Source organism: Lepidochelys kempii, chromosome 11, assembly GCF_965140285.1.
Source record: "Lepidochelys kempii isolate rLepKem1 chromosome 11, rLepKem1.hap1, whole genome shotgun sequence".
In the NCBI taxonomy this organism is placed as follows: Eukaryota; Metazoa; Chordata; order Testudines; family Cheloniidae; genus Lepidochelys; species Lepidochelys kempii.
Genome location: NC_136390.1, coordinates 65,926,802 through 65,943,268, shown reverse-complemented (window position 1 = coordinate 65,943,268; position 16,467 = coordinate 65,926,802). Strand labels below are relative to the sequence as shown.

At 41.1% G+C, this 16,467-nt stretch overlaps 1 protein-coding gene across 6 annotated transcripts in view; it reads left to right on the top strand.

Moving 5' to 3' along the window:
• The window catches only part of ERBB4 (erb-b2 receptor tyrosine kinase 4), a 974,133-nt gene that overhangs the window by 771,045 nt on the left and 186,621 nt on the right, over positions 1-16,467 (top strand). For 2 of the 6 annotated variants that reach the window (XM_078848027.1, XM_078848026.1), the window contains exons 16-17: positions 1,786-1,830; positions 1,951-2,025. In XM_078848027.1, coding sequence (XP_078704153.1) covers positions 1,786-1,830; positions 1,951-2,025 — 120 coding nt within the window. The remainder of the gene's footprint in view (positions 1-1,785; positions 1,831-1,950; positions 2,026-16,467) is intronic. The other 4 variants (XM_073306718.2, XM_073306716.2, XM_073306720.2 and 1 more) reach the window with 2 other exon arrangements.

Here is a 16,467-nt window from a genome sequence, read left to right as displayed (position 1 = left end):
TAAAGGCAGATTGATATTTAAATATTTTATTTTAAAGGAAGTAAGAGTTCATAAGTGGCAAGTGATCGCGAGGCGGAGAGAAGACCCCATGGGAGCCTATTTAAACTCCCTCAAATCTGTCTCAGATCTCCTTCTGTCAGAACAGAAATGAAAGTATCTGGGTATCTGGCTGGTGAATCTTGCCCATATGCTCAGGGTTTAGCTGATCACCATGTTTGGGGTTGGGAAGGAATCTTCCTCCAGGGCAGATTGGAAGAGGCCCTGGAGGTTTTTCGCCTTCCTCTGTAGCATGGGGCACGGGTCACTTGCTGGAGGATTCTCTGCTCCTTGAAGTCTTTAAACCACGATTTGAGGACTTCAATAGCTCAGACATAGGTGAGAGGTTTTTTGCAGGAGTGGGTGGGTGAGATTCTGCGGACTGCGTTGTGCAGGAGGTCGGACTAGATGATCCTAATGGTCACTTCTGACCTTAGTATCTATGAATCTATGAAAGTCTGGGATTTTCAGAGAGTTGCTTCCCTTAAGCTCCTTGGAAAATCCCAGCTCCTTGGCCCTTATTTAAAGACCTAAATGCATGGTTTGCTATTCATGAATCCCAAGGACCTAGCAGCGTTGGTGGGTGTTCAGCACTTCTGAAACTCAGGCTTTTTGTTTGAGTTCCTAAATATTGAAGAAGGAGCTTAACTTTGTAGGCACCAATTTTCTGAAAATCCTGGCCACTATCTTCATGCCACAATTGACTTTCCATTTAAGTATCCTGCCATCCGCATCATAGACTGCTCCTGCCGAGGGGATAGGGAACTCCATAAGGTCCCCTGTCCCATAAGCAGCTCAATGGAGGCAGATCCCCACTGACTTCAGTGGGGCTCCGTGTGGGCACAGGAGTCTTGCCCACGAGGAGCGGTTTGCAGGATCGGGACTTAAATCCTCACTCAGCATCTGCTTCGCTCAAGGCTGTTCGGTCTTCCAAAAGCAGTCGATTGCCCAGGATTCACAGAGGCTCTGTGCCTGTTGCTGGTTCCCCGAAGGCCTTGGTGGCACAATTCTGGTAACACCATGCTACTTAGGGCTCCTTTACTAGTTGCTGCTCTTGGAGCTCACCCTCCCTTTGGGGCTGCAGAAGGAGATGCCACGCTGTGGAAAATCATTGCGGATCAGCCCCGTGGATTTGGTGTGAGATGATGCTCTGGAAAGTGGCAAGCTTCCTCTGCCGCCACGGCTTGATCCCAGCTAAGGGGCTTCATGGAAGAAGACTGGGTGACAAAGACAGGTTCCACTCCCCCTCATGCCTTGCCCACTTCTGCTTCTCAGCTGCCCTGAGATGAGGGGATGACAGGGCTCAAAATATTCCTGCCATGACCCTGTCTATGAGTGAGTACAGTATGAACAACATGAATTAAGGAAAATAGTTCTCCACCTAGCTCCTGTAGATCTTGAGCCGTGCAAATGAGCAGCCTGTGTGCAGTAATCACTGGTCTGATACTTTAAACAACAGCCAAAAAGGCAACTGTATTGTTAGGCCTCCCACGTAAGCAGATGAAACCTGCCTTAAGTATTGTTCGAGCCAAGATTGGTCCAACCTTATGCTGCTGGTGCTGCTTTTATTGTTCTCTGCTGTCTGTACTTTGTGTCACAAGCTGGAATTTCACGATGCCTTGGGTGTCTTTCGAGAATTATAATTAACAGTTTGGAACACGGCAGGGGGGAGACTCTTGTTTTTTCTGTCTGTAAATAACGGATTTTTCTCTCTTTCTCTCCCTGTTTTTCAATTTGGATTTGCTGCAGGTGCATAGGCCCCCGTATTGAGGACTGCATCGGCCTGATGGATAGGTACTTGCTGAGTGCTTGCTCCCACTGTCCCCCTCCCATACTCCACGTGTGGGCAAGGGCGCGTGTGTGCATGTCCCTGTGAATGGCGAATGATATTTTCTGTTCTGTAATTGCCTGCAGGTGTAGAGGCCCCACTAGTCATGACTGCATTTACTATCCATGGACACGCCAGTCCACCTTACCACAGCATGCTAGGTAACATCCTCCATCTTTCCATCTTGTACCTCAGGATCCTTCCCCAGTTACCATAGGAGAGTTGTACTAACCAGCTGGGTTAGAAATATGAATTAGAGTGTGTAAAGTGTATCATAATTTATAGGATATACAACTCAGCTTTTCGATTGCTTTACAGTTTGAAAAAAAATTAGCTATGCCATTAATAGAATTGGTTGCAAAATCCCCATAGCTATTCTGTATGACTTTTTTTTTTCAATTTCAAATGTTTTGTCAACAAAAATTCACAACTAAACAAAACAAAACATTTCATTTAATTGAGATTCTCATTTAGTTTTCAGAGTAGCAGCAGTGTTAGTCTGTATCTGCAAAAAGAAAAGGAGTACTTGTGACACCTTAGAGACGAATTAATTTATTTGAGTGATGAAGTGAGCTGTAGCTCACGAAAGCTTATGCTCAAATAAATTTGTTTGTCTCTGAGGTGCCACAAGTCCTCCTGTTCTTCATTTAGTTTTGGTTTTTGAAAGCCAAAATGAAAAAAAATTGAATTGCAACTAAGTGAAAAAACCTTTTTTTTTAATTTAAGTTTCCTCAAAATTAAACTGTGTTCATAAAACATTGCAACACAGACAAAACTATTTTTCGACCAAAGAAAAATCTCAAAAATTGTTGACCAGCTGTAGCTACTTCATTGTTAATTTGGCATTCAAAAATGGTACTGGAAGTTGAGAAATTCAGTCTCTCCTTGCATCAGGTTTGTTCTAAAATGCATCCATAATGACCAAGCCAAATTTATGTAGGAAGAATCTACATACGTTTGAGTTTAAGTTAGGCCTCCGTGTTCCCCTTTGTTGTATCCCATTCATGTCCTATATATTTTTTTTCATTGTATTTATTGTCAATTCAAACTGGTTAGTATAGCCTCCAGGCTCTCAGGGTCTAGACCCTGACTAGGATTTTTTCCTTTCAACCAACTTCACCTCATAAAACATTCTAGCTGGTTCTCCTTGGTTTGTCTTGAACATTTCCTTACAATGATACCAGAAGATTAATATGATGAATCTCAGAGGAGCTGAATGTTTTTTTAAAAAATGTTTCCATGCCTCCAGGTTACCTATTCAACATGAAACTCCTTATTTTCTAGTTGTTGACTGATAGTGTTTATGCTCAAGGCAGAGTGGTATGAAAAACATACAACTAGAAATGCTAGCCAAATCTTAAATGGCAAGATCCGTTAATATTTGTTCCAAAGCCCAATGCAGTGAATGGGAAGAGGTCCAGATTTTCAGACGTGCCTGGTGATCATGGGTGCCTCAGTTTTAAAAGGCCCAGCTTAAGACTCTTTGAAAATGAGGGCCTCTTAAAGAATCTCAGACTGTGCACCAAAAGCTGAGGTGCCCTAAATCAACAGGCACGTCTGAAAATCTTGACTTCATTGCCTTCACTAAGCTTTGGATCAAGCCCTTTGGCCTCAAATGAGCAAAGCATTTTAGCACATACTTAACCTAAACAGCTTCAACAGAACCACACACATGGTTAAAGTTAAGGACGTGCTTAAGTGATTTGCATGATTGCGGCCTTAGTTGTGTTTTTTAATTATTTGCAATATTGTATTTTAAAATGAGAATGGAATAAACAAAATCTTAATAATATGATAAATGCTTTGTATTGGAACGGTTATTGGTAAGTAATGACATCATGCCAGTCGTGTACATCAGCTGTGGTCTCCAGTATACATATTTTAAATAAAGCTGCTTAATATTGTTAGCACAATAGGGAGAGAACACATCCGACTATTCACTGTTTGATTTAACTGGCAGAACTGTAAGCTTAACTTTGAATTCAGAAGATGGATTTATTGTCTAGAAACTTACTTAAATCTCCAAGATCCAATGTACATTGAAATGAATGGAAACACTCTCATTAATGTCATTGTCTGTTAGATCAGATCCTAAATTTATGTTGTAAAATGAGTAATGAAATATGTGAGAGACAAGCTGGATGAGGTAATATCTTTTATTGGCCCAACTTCTGTTGCCGAAAGAGACATTTTGAGTTTACATAGAGCTGTTCTTCAGGTCTGGGACCAGGCTTGAACGCTTGTCTCTTTCACCAACAAAAGTCGGACCAGTAAAAGATATTACCTCACCCACATAGTCTTGCCCATATCCTGGGGCCAACATGGTTACAACAACACTGCAAACACTAATGTGGAAGTATGCTACAGATGATAGTTGCTAGTATGCTGTCATTTTTCAAGACCTTAAAAAGAACAATGCACTATCAGATCCTTTTATTTTAAGAAGTGTAGACAAGTGAATTCATCTCTCTGAATCTGTGATCTAATGTCAAGTCAGTAAAACAGACTACTGAGGGGTGTGTGGGTGTGAAAATTAAAGTAGGTGTTTTAATCCATTCAAATGAGGCATGTCCTGCTCCATTCAGTCTGAGTAATGAGTGACCCTCAATTATGGAATCTGGAGAACCATTTCAAAGAAAGAATGTTTCCTTTAGAACTGACAGCTTTGCTACACTTATTTTGTGCCAATGATGGCCATGTAAATGTGATTAAATTTTAAGATGTGTATGTTCTGTCACTTTTAAACCTATGTAAGAAATTTCAGAGCCAGTTTATGGCTTCCAAACCTATATTTGTTTTTGTTTTTTAATTATCCATTTTTAAATTATGCCCTTTGTTTGGGACAAAAAAATAAGCAAAGGTGCACTGGCAAAAATGGTATATTTTCTGTGTGATGCAAGTGGTGAAAACCAAAGTGTGTCTAGTTCACTTTAAATGGAACGCTTTACATATTCCTCTAGCTATCTTTTATCCACCATGACCTACTTCAGGTCATTAATGTCTAGTCTGCACCTTCACTATTGCTGCACATTGACTTGAATCAGTACTGGATTGAGAGGCAGAGTGCTCTGTTGTTCAACCAGCCAGCAGAAGATGAGAACAAAGTCTGTAATGCAGACAAATGAAATATTTCTCACTTCCTTCATCTGCTTCCATTTTCAAAGCAATGCTGTTTTTCTTTCCAGTTTTGCAATTTGCAAATTGTTTTTGCCATGATCCATTGGCCTGAAGACTTTTGCAAGAGTCTGGTAGGATAGCAAAGGAATTTTTACTGTAGTGTTTAATAAAGATGAATCAGATGTGTGCTACACTACTTGTTTTCCAAAAGACCAGCAGTGAAATTTCAAAACATACCCTCTTTCAGCTTGTGTCTAGAGCCTTTAATAGTTATACATTATAACCCCTTTATTCAGGGATTTTTACTCCTAACATTTCCTAGTAGAATTCCACATCATGTGATGTTAGAAATGCTTTTATTTTCTCATTTCCATCTGAATGGCACTTACAAAGGAGGAATATTTTACCCCTTTCCTCTAGACCAGTTGATTGATATCCAAACAGCTGTTAGATTGCCTGTTAGATCTATAAATACACCGATCCTTTGTTCCACAGCGACCCAAATGTGTTTTCGATAAATTAAGTTTATCTTTGCAAAGGGTTTCACCACATTGTTAACTACCGGAAAAAGTTCAAACTATAAAGAGAGTAAATGTCTCCTTAAACTAACCAGTAAAAGCTTTTAGAGCTCATGGGAGAAATGAACATCTCTTTTATTTGTGGCTAGTTGCCAAATTCCAGCTCTGGTAACGATAGGAGGTACTGCACTGTAGTTCTGGTAATACTGTGGAAAGCCATAGTTCTCCACGTTTCTGACACATTCTGTTGTGTTTAAGTGATGTCTAGCATGGTGGTATCTGATTGTAATTTATGTGTTACGCTGACTTTAGGAGCAGATTCTCTCACTGGCATCTGCCTCTTTGAGGTGCTCCAGTGACACTAAGGAACCAGAAATGGGACAGACCTTGCCAACTGAGAATTCCTAAAGCAAAGGGGAGTCCTTAGCTGGCACAGAGATGGCAGAGTTTATTCCTATATCACCCCTTGCTCTCCAGAACCTCAGCATATGGTACATACCAAGCCCGGGGCGGGGGGAGAAGGGGGAAGGAGGAGGGAAATGAGGGGGCGTGATCAGAATGCTTTTGAACACTGGTATTCTCAGCTAATTTAATTGGGAAATGTTTGCACACCAATCCTTTCCTGAAAACACAGAGGAAAACGGAGGTGAATCATGTATACCATGGAGAGATGTACACTGGGATTTTCCAGGGAGCCTAAAGGAGCTACTGTATATGCCTAGCTCCAACTGAATTTCAGTAGGAGCTGAGACCTATTCCCTCAGGTGCCTTTGAAAATTCCAGCTGTAATGATTATGAGACTTTAGGAGTAATTGAAAGGGGGGTAGAGAGAGGGAGTGTGAAGAGAGAAACTCCATCATCTTATTTTTTAAAACAAACAAACAAAACAATGCCCAGCAATACAGATGTGGTCTTTTTCCACAGAATTTAACTGCCCAATTCAGTTATCCAAGCCAGGCCCTGGATTAAATTCAGTAGCGTTAATGTGTATCTAGCAAAAAGAACAGGAGGACTTGTGGCACCTTAGAGACTAAAAAATTTATTTGAGCATAAGCTTTCGTGAGCTACAGCTCACTTCATCGGATGCATGCAGTGGAAAATACAGTGGGGAGATTTATGTACATAGAGAACATGAAAAAATGGGTGTTACCATACATTCTGTAATGAGAGTGATCACTTAAGGTGAGCTATTACCAGCAGGAGAGCCGGGGGTGGGGGGAACCTTTTGTAGTGATAATCAAGGTGGGCCATTTCCTGCAGTTGACAAGAACGTCTGAGGAAAAGTGGGGGATGGAGGGGGAATAAACAAGGGGAAATAGTTTTACTTTGTGTAATGACCCATCCACTCCCAGTCTCTATTCAAGCCTAAGTTAATTGTATCCAGTTTGCAAATTAATTCCAATTCAGCAGTCTCTCGTTGGAGTCTGTTTTTGAAGTTTTTTTGTTGAAGAATTGCAACTTTTAAGTCTGTAATCGAGTGACCAAAGAGATTGAAGTGTTCTCCGACTGGTTTTTGAATGTTATAATTCTTGACGTCTGATTTGTGTCCATTTATTCTTTTACGTAGAGACTGTCCAGTTTGACCAATGTACATGGCAGAGGGGCATTGCTGGCACATGATGGCATATATCACATTGGTAGATGTGCAGGTGAACGAGCCTCTGATAGTGTGGCTGATGTTATGAGGCCCTGTGATGGTGTCCCCTGAATAGATATGTGGGCACAGTTGGCAACGGGCTTTGTTGCAAGGATAGGTTCTTGGGTTAGCGGTTCTGTTGTGTGGTGTGTGGTTGCTGGTGAGTATTTGCTTCAGGTTGGGGGGCTGTCTGTAGGCAAGGACTGGCCTGTCTCCCAAGATTTGTGAGAGTGATGGGTCACCCTTCAGGATAGGTTGTAGGTCCTTGATGATGCGTTGGAGAGGTTTTAGTTGGGGGCTGAAGGTGATGGCTAGTGGCGTTCTGTTATTTTCTTGGTTTGGCCTGTCCTGTAGTAGGTGACTTCTGGGTACTCTTCGGGCTCTGTAATCTGTTTTTTCACTTCAGCAGGTGAGTATTTTAGTTGTAAGAATGCTTGATAGAGATCTTGTAGGTGTTTGTCTCTGTCTGAGGGGTTGGAGCAAATGCGGTTGTATCGCAGAGCTTGGCTGTCGACGATGGATCGTGTGGTGTGGTCAGGGTGAAAGCTGGAGGCATGTAGGTAGGAATAGCGGTCAGTAGGTTTCCGGTATAGGGAGGTGTTTATGTGACCATCGCACCATAGTGTCCAGGAAGTGGATCTCTTGTGCGGAATGGTCCAGGCTGAGGTTGATGGTGGGATGGAAATTCTTGAAATCATGGTGGAATTCCTCAAGGGCTTCTTTTCCATGGGTCCAAACGATGAAGATGTCATCAATGTAGCACCAGTAGAGTAGGGGCGTTAAGGAAAAGAATTCCTTAAGTAAGGGGTGAAGCTGCTATTTTTCTGATCTGAGATCTATCATAAAACTGAAGATGTAATCAGGGAGGGAATGACAAGGAAACAGCACCTTAAGATGTTCCCTGAATAAACCTGTATTGATTTATACCCTAACTATATGAGCTTCACGTTTTCTTTTAACTAACAGAAGCTAATTAGCCTGGTCCCCCACTGTGAAGTGGTTACATAAAACGATGTGTAGTTATTAACTCAAATTACAATATCCTCATACTTTCTTCCTATTAACAAAGCACACTCTCCCAACTAATCATCCCTTCACAAACAAAAGATTGTTTTTATATACAGTGTATGTATACAAGAGCTAATTAACAGTAAACCCTTTGTAATGCAGGCAAATCCTTTCATAGCTGTTTCATAACCGCCTACACAGTGTGATTTCATTAGAATTTCACAGTAAGTAAGTAGTACAGAACACATGAGAGGGGAAGGGAAACCCACCTCTAATAAACTCTGAGTGCTCATCATTTTTATAGCACTCTGTTCCAGTGCTTGGAGTAAAGCATTCCATATGTTCCAGTTATTTATAGAATAATTACAGCCATTCCTGAAAGAGTGTGAAAAAAAACAAAAAGGCCCCACAAAAAACTCTCCCCATAAAAATTTACTACAGGGGGGGAAATAAGATTTATTTGTGAGTATAAAACTATAAACCTACCTCTTGATGGGTAAAATATACTATTCCAGAGAGACTTTCGAATACAGTCGCAGGACAAATCAATTCAGGGCACTGATTGTATTTTTAAATATTGAAAAAAAATAGAAAAACTATTTTTGGTCCTGACTTCTATGGATTTGATGGTTGAGGTCACACTTTTATCCCTCTAGAATAAAGCAGAGTGACAGATAAAGTCATGTTTCTCATGAGAGGCGGGTTGATCTAGTGGATAGAGCACCGGTTTGGGACTCAAGAGACCTGGTTCTATTCTTGGCTCTGCAACTGGCCTCGTAGGTGACCTTGGGCATGTCACTTCCCTCCTGGTGCTGCTTTTTCCTGTCTTGCATGTTTACACGGTAATCTATTTAGGGCAGAGACAGTCTCCATCTATGTGGGTGCATGATGCCTGCCACAATGGGGTTCTGATATTGGGTTTAGACTCTAGATGCTAGTATAATGTAGATAACTAATAGTAATGAGTTTAGCGGGACTTGTATATACACACACTGAAACCCACTGTGAGCTATGAATTCTATCCCTATGGGCGCTCTGCATGAGCCACTGCTTATGCAGGCTTGAAGCCGATCAGAGGAAGCGTAGAAACCAGGTGGGGGGGATTGCTCCTCAGAGGAGCTACCAACAGCAACAGCCTAATATGAAGGGAAAGAGGAGGGCTCCATTAGATGCAGCAGTAGCTGCCTGCAGAAGGGAGAATTACATTCCCACTCCCCACTGCCTTGAGACCCCTGTAAAAAGGCCAGATGCTCAAAGTTAGAATAAGGCAGTAGATTTGGCACTATAGTGAGTAAAGTAAAGGAGTGCAATGCAATGAACTGAGGCAATTTGGGACTTTCGCTACTCTTCCTGATAGACAGCATCCCCCTGTAGTAGATGATCATGATCAGTGCATGCAAAACCTGATTGTGTGGCTAAGCACTCAAAAGTAAGCAATGCCAAAGATAAGGTTGCACGTGCAACCTTAATACAGCCCGGCCTGGGTGTATGAATTGTTACAGTGCTCTTTAATGACATAATTGCATAGTGTCTATCAAATATAATCTTACACAGCGTGTGCTACACCTTCCTGCCTTCCCTAGTACAGAGCTCCTCCGGTACATTAGAGCAGTGCTCCCTACTGCCCAACCTTACCAAATATGCGAGCAGGCCTCTGCAATCCTTTTGCACCGACCAACATTCTCAGTGATTCCTATGTGGCCCATCACCCAGCCTAAAGTGTGCTGCAACACAGTGCCCTTTGCAAATTCCAAGGGCCACAGAATTCCCTTGGCTTAGCCTCAGAACATCTTGGCAAATCTTTGCAATAGCCCTCCCTAATCATAACTTCAGTACGCTACGTAACTAGGTTACCTATTTGTGCGCCTTCACCACAGCCTTTCGTGAGTGCCTGCTTTTCAGATTTGCGAGAACCACAATGCAAAATATACCCTGCATGCTTAATGTACAGTTCTTGGTCAAATCACAACCAAATTACATCAGCACGTTCAGAGGCCTCTCTCCTCAATGAAGGTTTTTTCCATACCCAAATTTCATCTCTCCGCCACAAACTGTTTCAGCTGCAGAGCTAGTCTGATAAAGTAGGTTGCAAAAATTGTTTCAGGAGAGGAAAATTGTATTTGTTTTAAAACTCTCCAAGTACTTGAAAATGACTGAACTATTTTTTCTCAAACTTTAACAAAAAAAAAGAAGACGACGACAAGCAGGGAGCAAGCCTGGTAAATTTCATCTGAAAAAGTGAGTTCCAAAAAGTTCTGAGCAACTGAAAACTGATAAGCAACGTGCAACCTTATCTTTGGCATTTCTCACTCTTATTTATATGACTTATCACAGTCACTGCTTTTGTCATCATAGTGTGTGTGTACACATCCAGTGAGACATGCTTCTGTGATCTCCGATATAGGTAAACTCCAATAAGAGTGAGGTTGATTCAAAGCTTGAAATTCTTCCAGTAAATTGCAGTGTATGAATTACAATTCTGGTAATAGTGAACTTCCGTGTATAGTGAAAAAGTGCAGTGAAAAAAGTGACTTTGTTGGGGCATGGCTGCACAGTTCATCCCTCCAGTCTCGTTTGTTAATTCAGTTGCCTCAAAGGAGGATTTAATATAGATTTAATAAGTTATTATAAATTAATTATCTATTTATTTTTAAAAATGCATTCATTGAGCTTTAAAAGTATGTAAGATGCAGTGTTTAAGACTCAGTGAATAATTTCTCAATAATCCATCCATATTTAACATACAATAAGTGTGGACGAAAGCCTGCAGACTTTCTTCCATTTTGCCTTAATGCGGTTGCAGGATTTGCCCCTCTTATTAAATGTAGACAATATACATGAGAAAGTGTATTTAATTTTAAAGTCTCAACATCACATCGTTCTCTGTGGCCCTAGCCTTCACTTTTTGATCTGTGGAAAGATGAAGAAGCTACAATTGTTGCATACAATGGAAAATGTGTTGCCAGTGTAGTTGTGTTGTGGGTATTCATGGGGGTCAAATCTGTTTGGATAGATTTCTTCAAGTCAATTTATAATGTTAAACCACATCATTATAATAAAAGATGGATCGCCTTTTGGCAGGGATGGAGCCATTCTTGTGTGTGTGTGTGTGTGTGTAAAGTATTTCCTACTGTTTTACAGTGCTTGATTTATTTACAAGATGGTTAAACCCTGCACACCAAGATGTTACTATATAATACAAATTAGACTGAATTAATTTGCAATCCCCAAAGTACACTGCCTTGCTTATTCTTCGCTCTCTTTTTCTCTCTCGTGTTACTCTGCAATTATTTTCCAAAGCTTTTTCAATATTCGATTAGAAATAGCAAATAACTTGAACTAACCTTACTTCAGACTTGGATTCTTCAGTTTGTTTTATATGAGTGGAAATACAAGATTTTTATTTGTTAAAAGGGATTCTAGTCACAGAGCCATGAGACCTGCAAATACATAATTATAAGCCAATAACATTTTGTTACAAATTGTCAGAAATTAATAAGTTTCTATGGTGCTAATTGCAAAATACTGAACTACAATAGGTTTCAGAGTAACAGCAGTGTTAGTCTGTATTCGCAAAAAGAAAAGGAGTACTCGTGGCACCTTAGAGACTAACCAATTTATTTGAGCATAAGCTTTCGTGAGCTACAGCTCACTTCATCGGATGATGTGAGCTGTAGCTCACGAAAGCTTATGCTCAAATAAATTGGTTAGTCTCTAAGGTGCCACAAGTACTCCTTTTCTTTTTGAACTACAATAATTACCAAAAGATGAAGGATTACCATAAACATCAGCAATTGTGCAGGTTCAGAGCATTAGCAAATCATGCCGTCATGTTGACTTACTTTCTCTTATTGTGTACAGACATTTTTTCATACTATGAAGTGAAGTAACATGCTGGAAAAAATGCCATGTAAATCATTGGTGCTTTTGAGCAAAGACTTACCAATAACTGAATTTGTATTTGAACTGGAAGGGTGTTCTAAATCATTCATTTCACATGCAACACCCTGCCTGTGTGAAACCAATTCCGCTTCATGGCTCTTGACCATGTTGCAGAGGCATTTTGCCCTTTGTCTCCTTTATTATGACTAGAGGGGAAAAAAATCTACTGAGATGTCAGATGGAACTGTACAGTCGTCTGCATAGTCTGGGATATTCAAAAGCACTGTGTTTTGGCCTAACTCATTGACTTCAATGGAAGCTGAGTTAGACCAATGTTCAGTACTTTTGAAAACTCCAATCCACACTCTTCCACTGACTGTTACTGTTTTCTGATGGTAAGTTTGAACCCTGATGATTTGTGATGATGATAATATGCTTCTGTATGCTCTGTCCAGTAATCTAATGTTGCCAAAGCCACTTAGGCAGGAGTTTGCGCAGGGAACTGATCTGTATCATCATACTGACGGGTGTGGGGAAATTAAGGAGAAAAATGAAGACTAGTGAAGGTTGAATCTCAGGATATTTGGAAGTTCTTGTAGATAAAAATTTGGATACTTAGCAGAACTGTCTAAACTTTGTGAGTCTACAAAACTAGACTGGATACCTCAAAATTGGAGGTGTTTTCTACTATAGGTAGGGTAGAAATACAATGCAGAGAGGTGTGCTTCGAGTACCAGCCAGAACAAGGACATCCAGAAGTCTAGAAAACTTAAAAAATACGGGTTTCAGAGTAGCAGCTGTGTTAGTCTGAATTCTCAAAAAGAAAAGGAGGACTTGTGGCACCTTAGAGACTACATCCGATGAAGTGAGCTGTAGCTCACGGAAGCTTATGCTCAAATACATCTGTTAGTCTCTAAGGTGCCTAACCTTTAAAAAAAAGTCCTCCTTTTTTTAAAATAAATACGGCAGTTCCCCCAAATCCTTTTGCTTGTCAGAAGATTCAGTTTAGGTTCTTTTCAAGTTTTAGGAGAAAGTGGAGGTCACTTTTCATTTAACTTGAAATGATTTGCCCATTCTGAGAGAGGGCTCCAGCTCTTCAGTACATATGTCCTTGATTTAGATTGCTGCTATTGTTATTTGTCTTGAAGCAGCGCCTGTCTGTCAGAAAGCAGGGCCTGCAGCAGAGCCAGTCTCCAGGCAACCTAAGGAGCACAGCTGGCCTGTAATCGGCTGCCTCGTTGGCTATGCCACCTGTTTGGTTGGAAGAGTCAGCAGACTGGCTCTTAAGCCCAGCGGCAGCTGCTCAAAGCATTCTTCATGGCTTCAATAGCTCCTTTGCCTGCTTGTTCCCAGTCCTGCTGCTTTGTTTCCAGCCCTGCTTCAGCCCCACTCCTGCCTTGGCCTCAGCCTTGCCTCACTCCAGGTAACCTGGTTCTGATCCTTGGCTCCAGTTCCTGATCTCTTACTTCAGCTCTGACCCTTGGCTCTGGCATATGGCCTCTGACTCTGGTTTGGATGCTGCGCTCTGGATACTGACTCCAGCTCTGACCATGGGCTCCAGTTCCTGGCTAGCAGCTCTCATTCTAACCATTAGACCTGACTCCTGCTCTGTCCCTATCCCGTGATACTGTCTCTATTTCCTTTATGCACCCTGTAGTTGAAGAACAGTTCTTTTTTTCTCTCTCATTACCCAGCGAGAGACTCATTTTCATGTTGCATCTCAAGTTAAAGGCGAGGGCTTCATTAGGTGACTCTGGCATTCCCTGGTGATCTCTAGCCCCCGTTTGTCCTAGCTGCCTATTCAAACATGCTAGCTGTAAAGGACGTAAACATCGTTTTCCAAATGAGGTCTTCTTTCAGCTTGTTTGCTAACAATAGGACAACAAGGCTCCTTATTTGAAGCTCAGCTGTGGTATTGTGTAGTCATGCAGTCAGTGAATCTCCCCACTAGATAGTAGCTTCAGCACCTTAGGTCCTTAGTCTGCCCTAGTGCCTGGCCAGAAGCAAACGTACACCCATCGTTGTAGTGAAATACATATTTAATTTTTAGGAGTTCGGTGACGGTGTTACTTCTGAGTTTTCAAGCTGAGCCCCAGCGAGGTGACCAAGAGCATTCAATGGGGCATTCAAAGCTCAAGCCCCCAGCCACCTGAGGGAGCCATGTATTTTGTCTGAGTAAATAATTGGCATATTTTAAAAAGTTATGTCTGAATTTATACATAATGTGGTGCTTTTGGGGACAAGTGGTCTTCCCTGAGTATGAATTTACATTATTGGTAGAAATTTTAGGATCTATATTTATCTCGGGTATTATGCCCCACTCATTAACAAGGTATTTGAGCACCTTGGATTGTCCCTCAATGCAGACGGTTGGTTGGTTTCTTCCTCTTAAAGATGCATTGCTTTGAGGTGCTGTTTGGAGTCTATTCAGTATTACAAAGTTATTTGAAGTCAGTGCAGTTTATGCAAAGGCTCCAAGGGATGTGTAGGTTTACCCAAAGATGCATTCTCTTTAGAACATGTGGGTAATGGGTTTTGCTGGTATAACCTTTTGACATCCTCAGGGAAGTTGCCTTGAGGGAAGACTGTAATTTTAACAAATGTCTCACATTATTTTTCAATCTGAACTAAACTTTTAACAAACTCAGCTCGATACCCTGGTAAGCAGAGGCTTCCTTCCAGACATGTCAGCCGTTAAGTGCACAACAGATAATGCAGATAATCATTTTTGGAGACATTCGCGGTGGAGCAAGTTATTAAAAAGAGAAGAAATGGTCGTGGGATAACATGAAAAGCAGGTGCTGGCAGGTCCTGATGGAGGTTTGTTGGCAGAGGAGGGTTGCACTGTGCCTGACTACTCAATGCATGTCTCTGGCCAACGCGACTAATCCCTCACTTTCAAGTGTGCAACGTTCAGAGAAAAATTCAAGAAGAATGTCAAAACATAGTGATGCAGGCAAAGGCCAGATTTTGGTTCAACAAAACTGGATGAAACAAGTTTTCATACAAGTTCTGACTTGTAAAATTCATGAAGCCTTACGTGCAGTAAAAATTGGCACAAAGACAATTTCCCCTCAACCTTCACAGTAAAAACATGCCAATCATTTCCTTAAACAACTTGTCTTAGACTCCCTCCAAACCCTGCTTATAACACACACTGTTGATTACAAAAATGCAAACCAATATGCCATAGTGTTTTTTTTTAAAATCTTATTTCCTGTTAGTTTGCAAATTATTTCATTTTAACTTTTAGGTCTCAGGACTTCATACACTCTAAACAATCCTGTGTAGATATTGTGCAGATACATCTAGCTGACAGTACAGGGTAGCACAGGTGGGTCTTAAGAGGTACTTCATCAGTAACCCAAGGAAGTCTGAGGGAGGTGAGAAATAAGATATGGTAATGGAGAAACAGAAGCCAACAAGGGACAAAGGGTGAGTGTTAATTTATCACCAAAGACCATTTTAGTCATAGGCTTAGTAGACAGCCCCCTACAGATGGTTCTATAGGAATAATGCAGAAAATGCTTCAGTCACTCAAGAACATATTAATCTGGAATTACTCTTCTGAGGTATTGGTTTCTGCACACCCTGTTTCTGCTCAGTCAAGTTCAATAGACACCTTTAATTAACACACACATCCTGAAACTCTTTGCACTGCTGGCTAACAAAGCACTCAACCGAAGCACTGCTGTGTCTCACACAAAGGAGTGTGGAGAATGTCTGGGAACTGGAGACATCCACTGCAGATGACTGAACAAGCACACAGGCACCCTAGTGGAAGAAAGAAAATGGCACAGGCTATTAATTATATTACTATGTATTATTGATCAAGCACCACAGATTAAATATGCTTGCTGTCCCAACTATCTTGTAGTCTAAGGTTCTGATCCTTGCAGCATCAGGGTCTAAATTAGATGCAGTCAGTATAGTCCAAATGTAACCTCATGCATACGATAAAGGTGCATGTAAAACAATCATGCTACGTGCTTGACGGTCAAATTACCAGATAGCCATTGGATTTTTTTCTTGTAAACACCTCATTTATTGGAAGGCCTTATGGAAGAAGTAGAGTTTTGAGGAGGAATTTGATGGTAAAGAGGGGAGGTCATCTGGCGAACAAGGAGAGCAAGGAAGGTTCAAGAGCAGGGCACTGGGTCGAGAACTGAGAGAAGGAGACAAAAGAGATGGTCAAGCAGGAGGAGAGAAGACAATAGGAAGAAGAACAGGATGAAATTCAGACTACAAATATGACTCATCTTTTTAACTGTGAGAGCAATTAACCATTGGAACAATTTACCTAGTGAGATGGTAGATTATCCATCAGATGAAGTCTTTAAATCAAGACTCCTTGTCTTTCTAAATGATATGCTCTAGTTCTACCAAAATTTATGGGTGTAATGCAGAAATTACTGGATGAGGTTCTACAACCTGTTATGCAG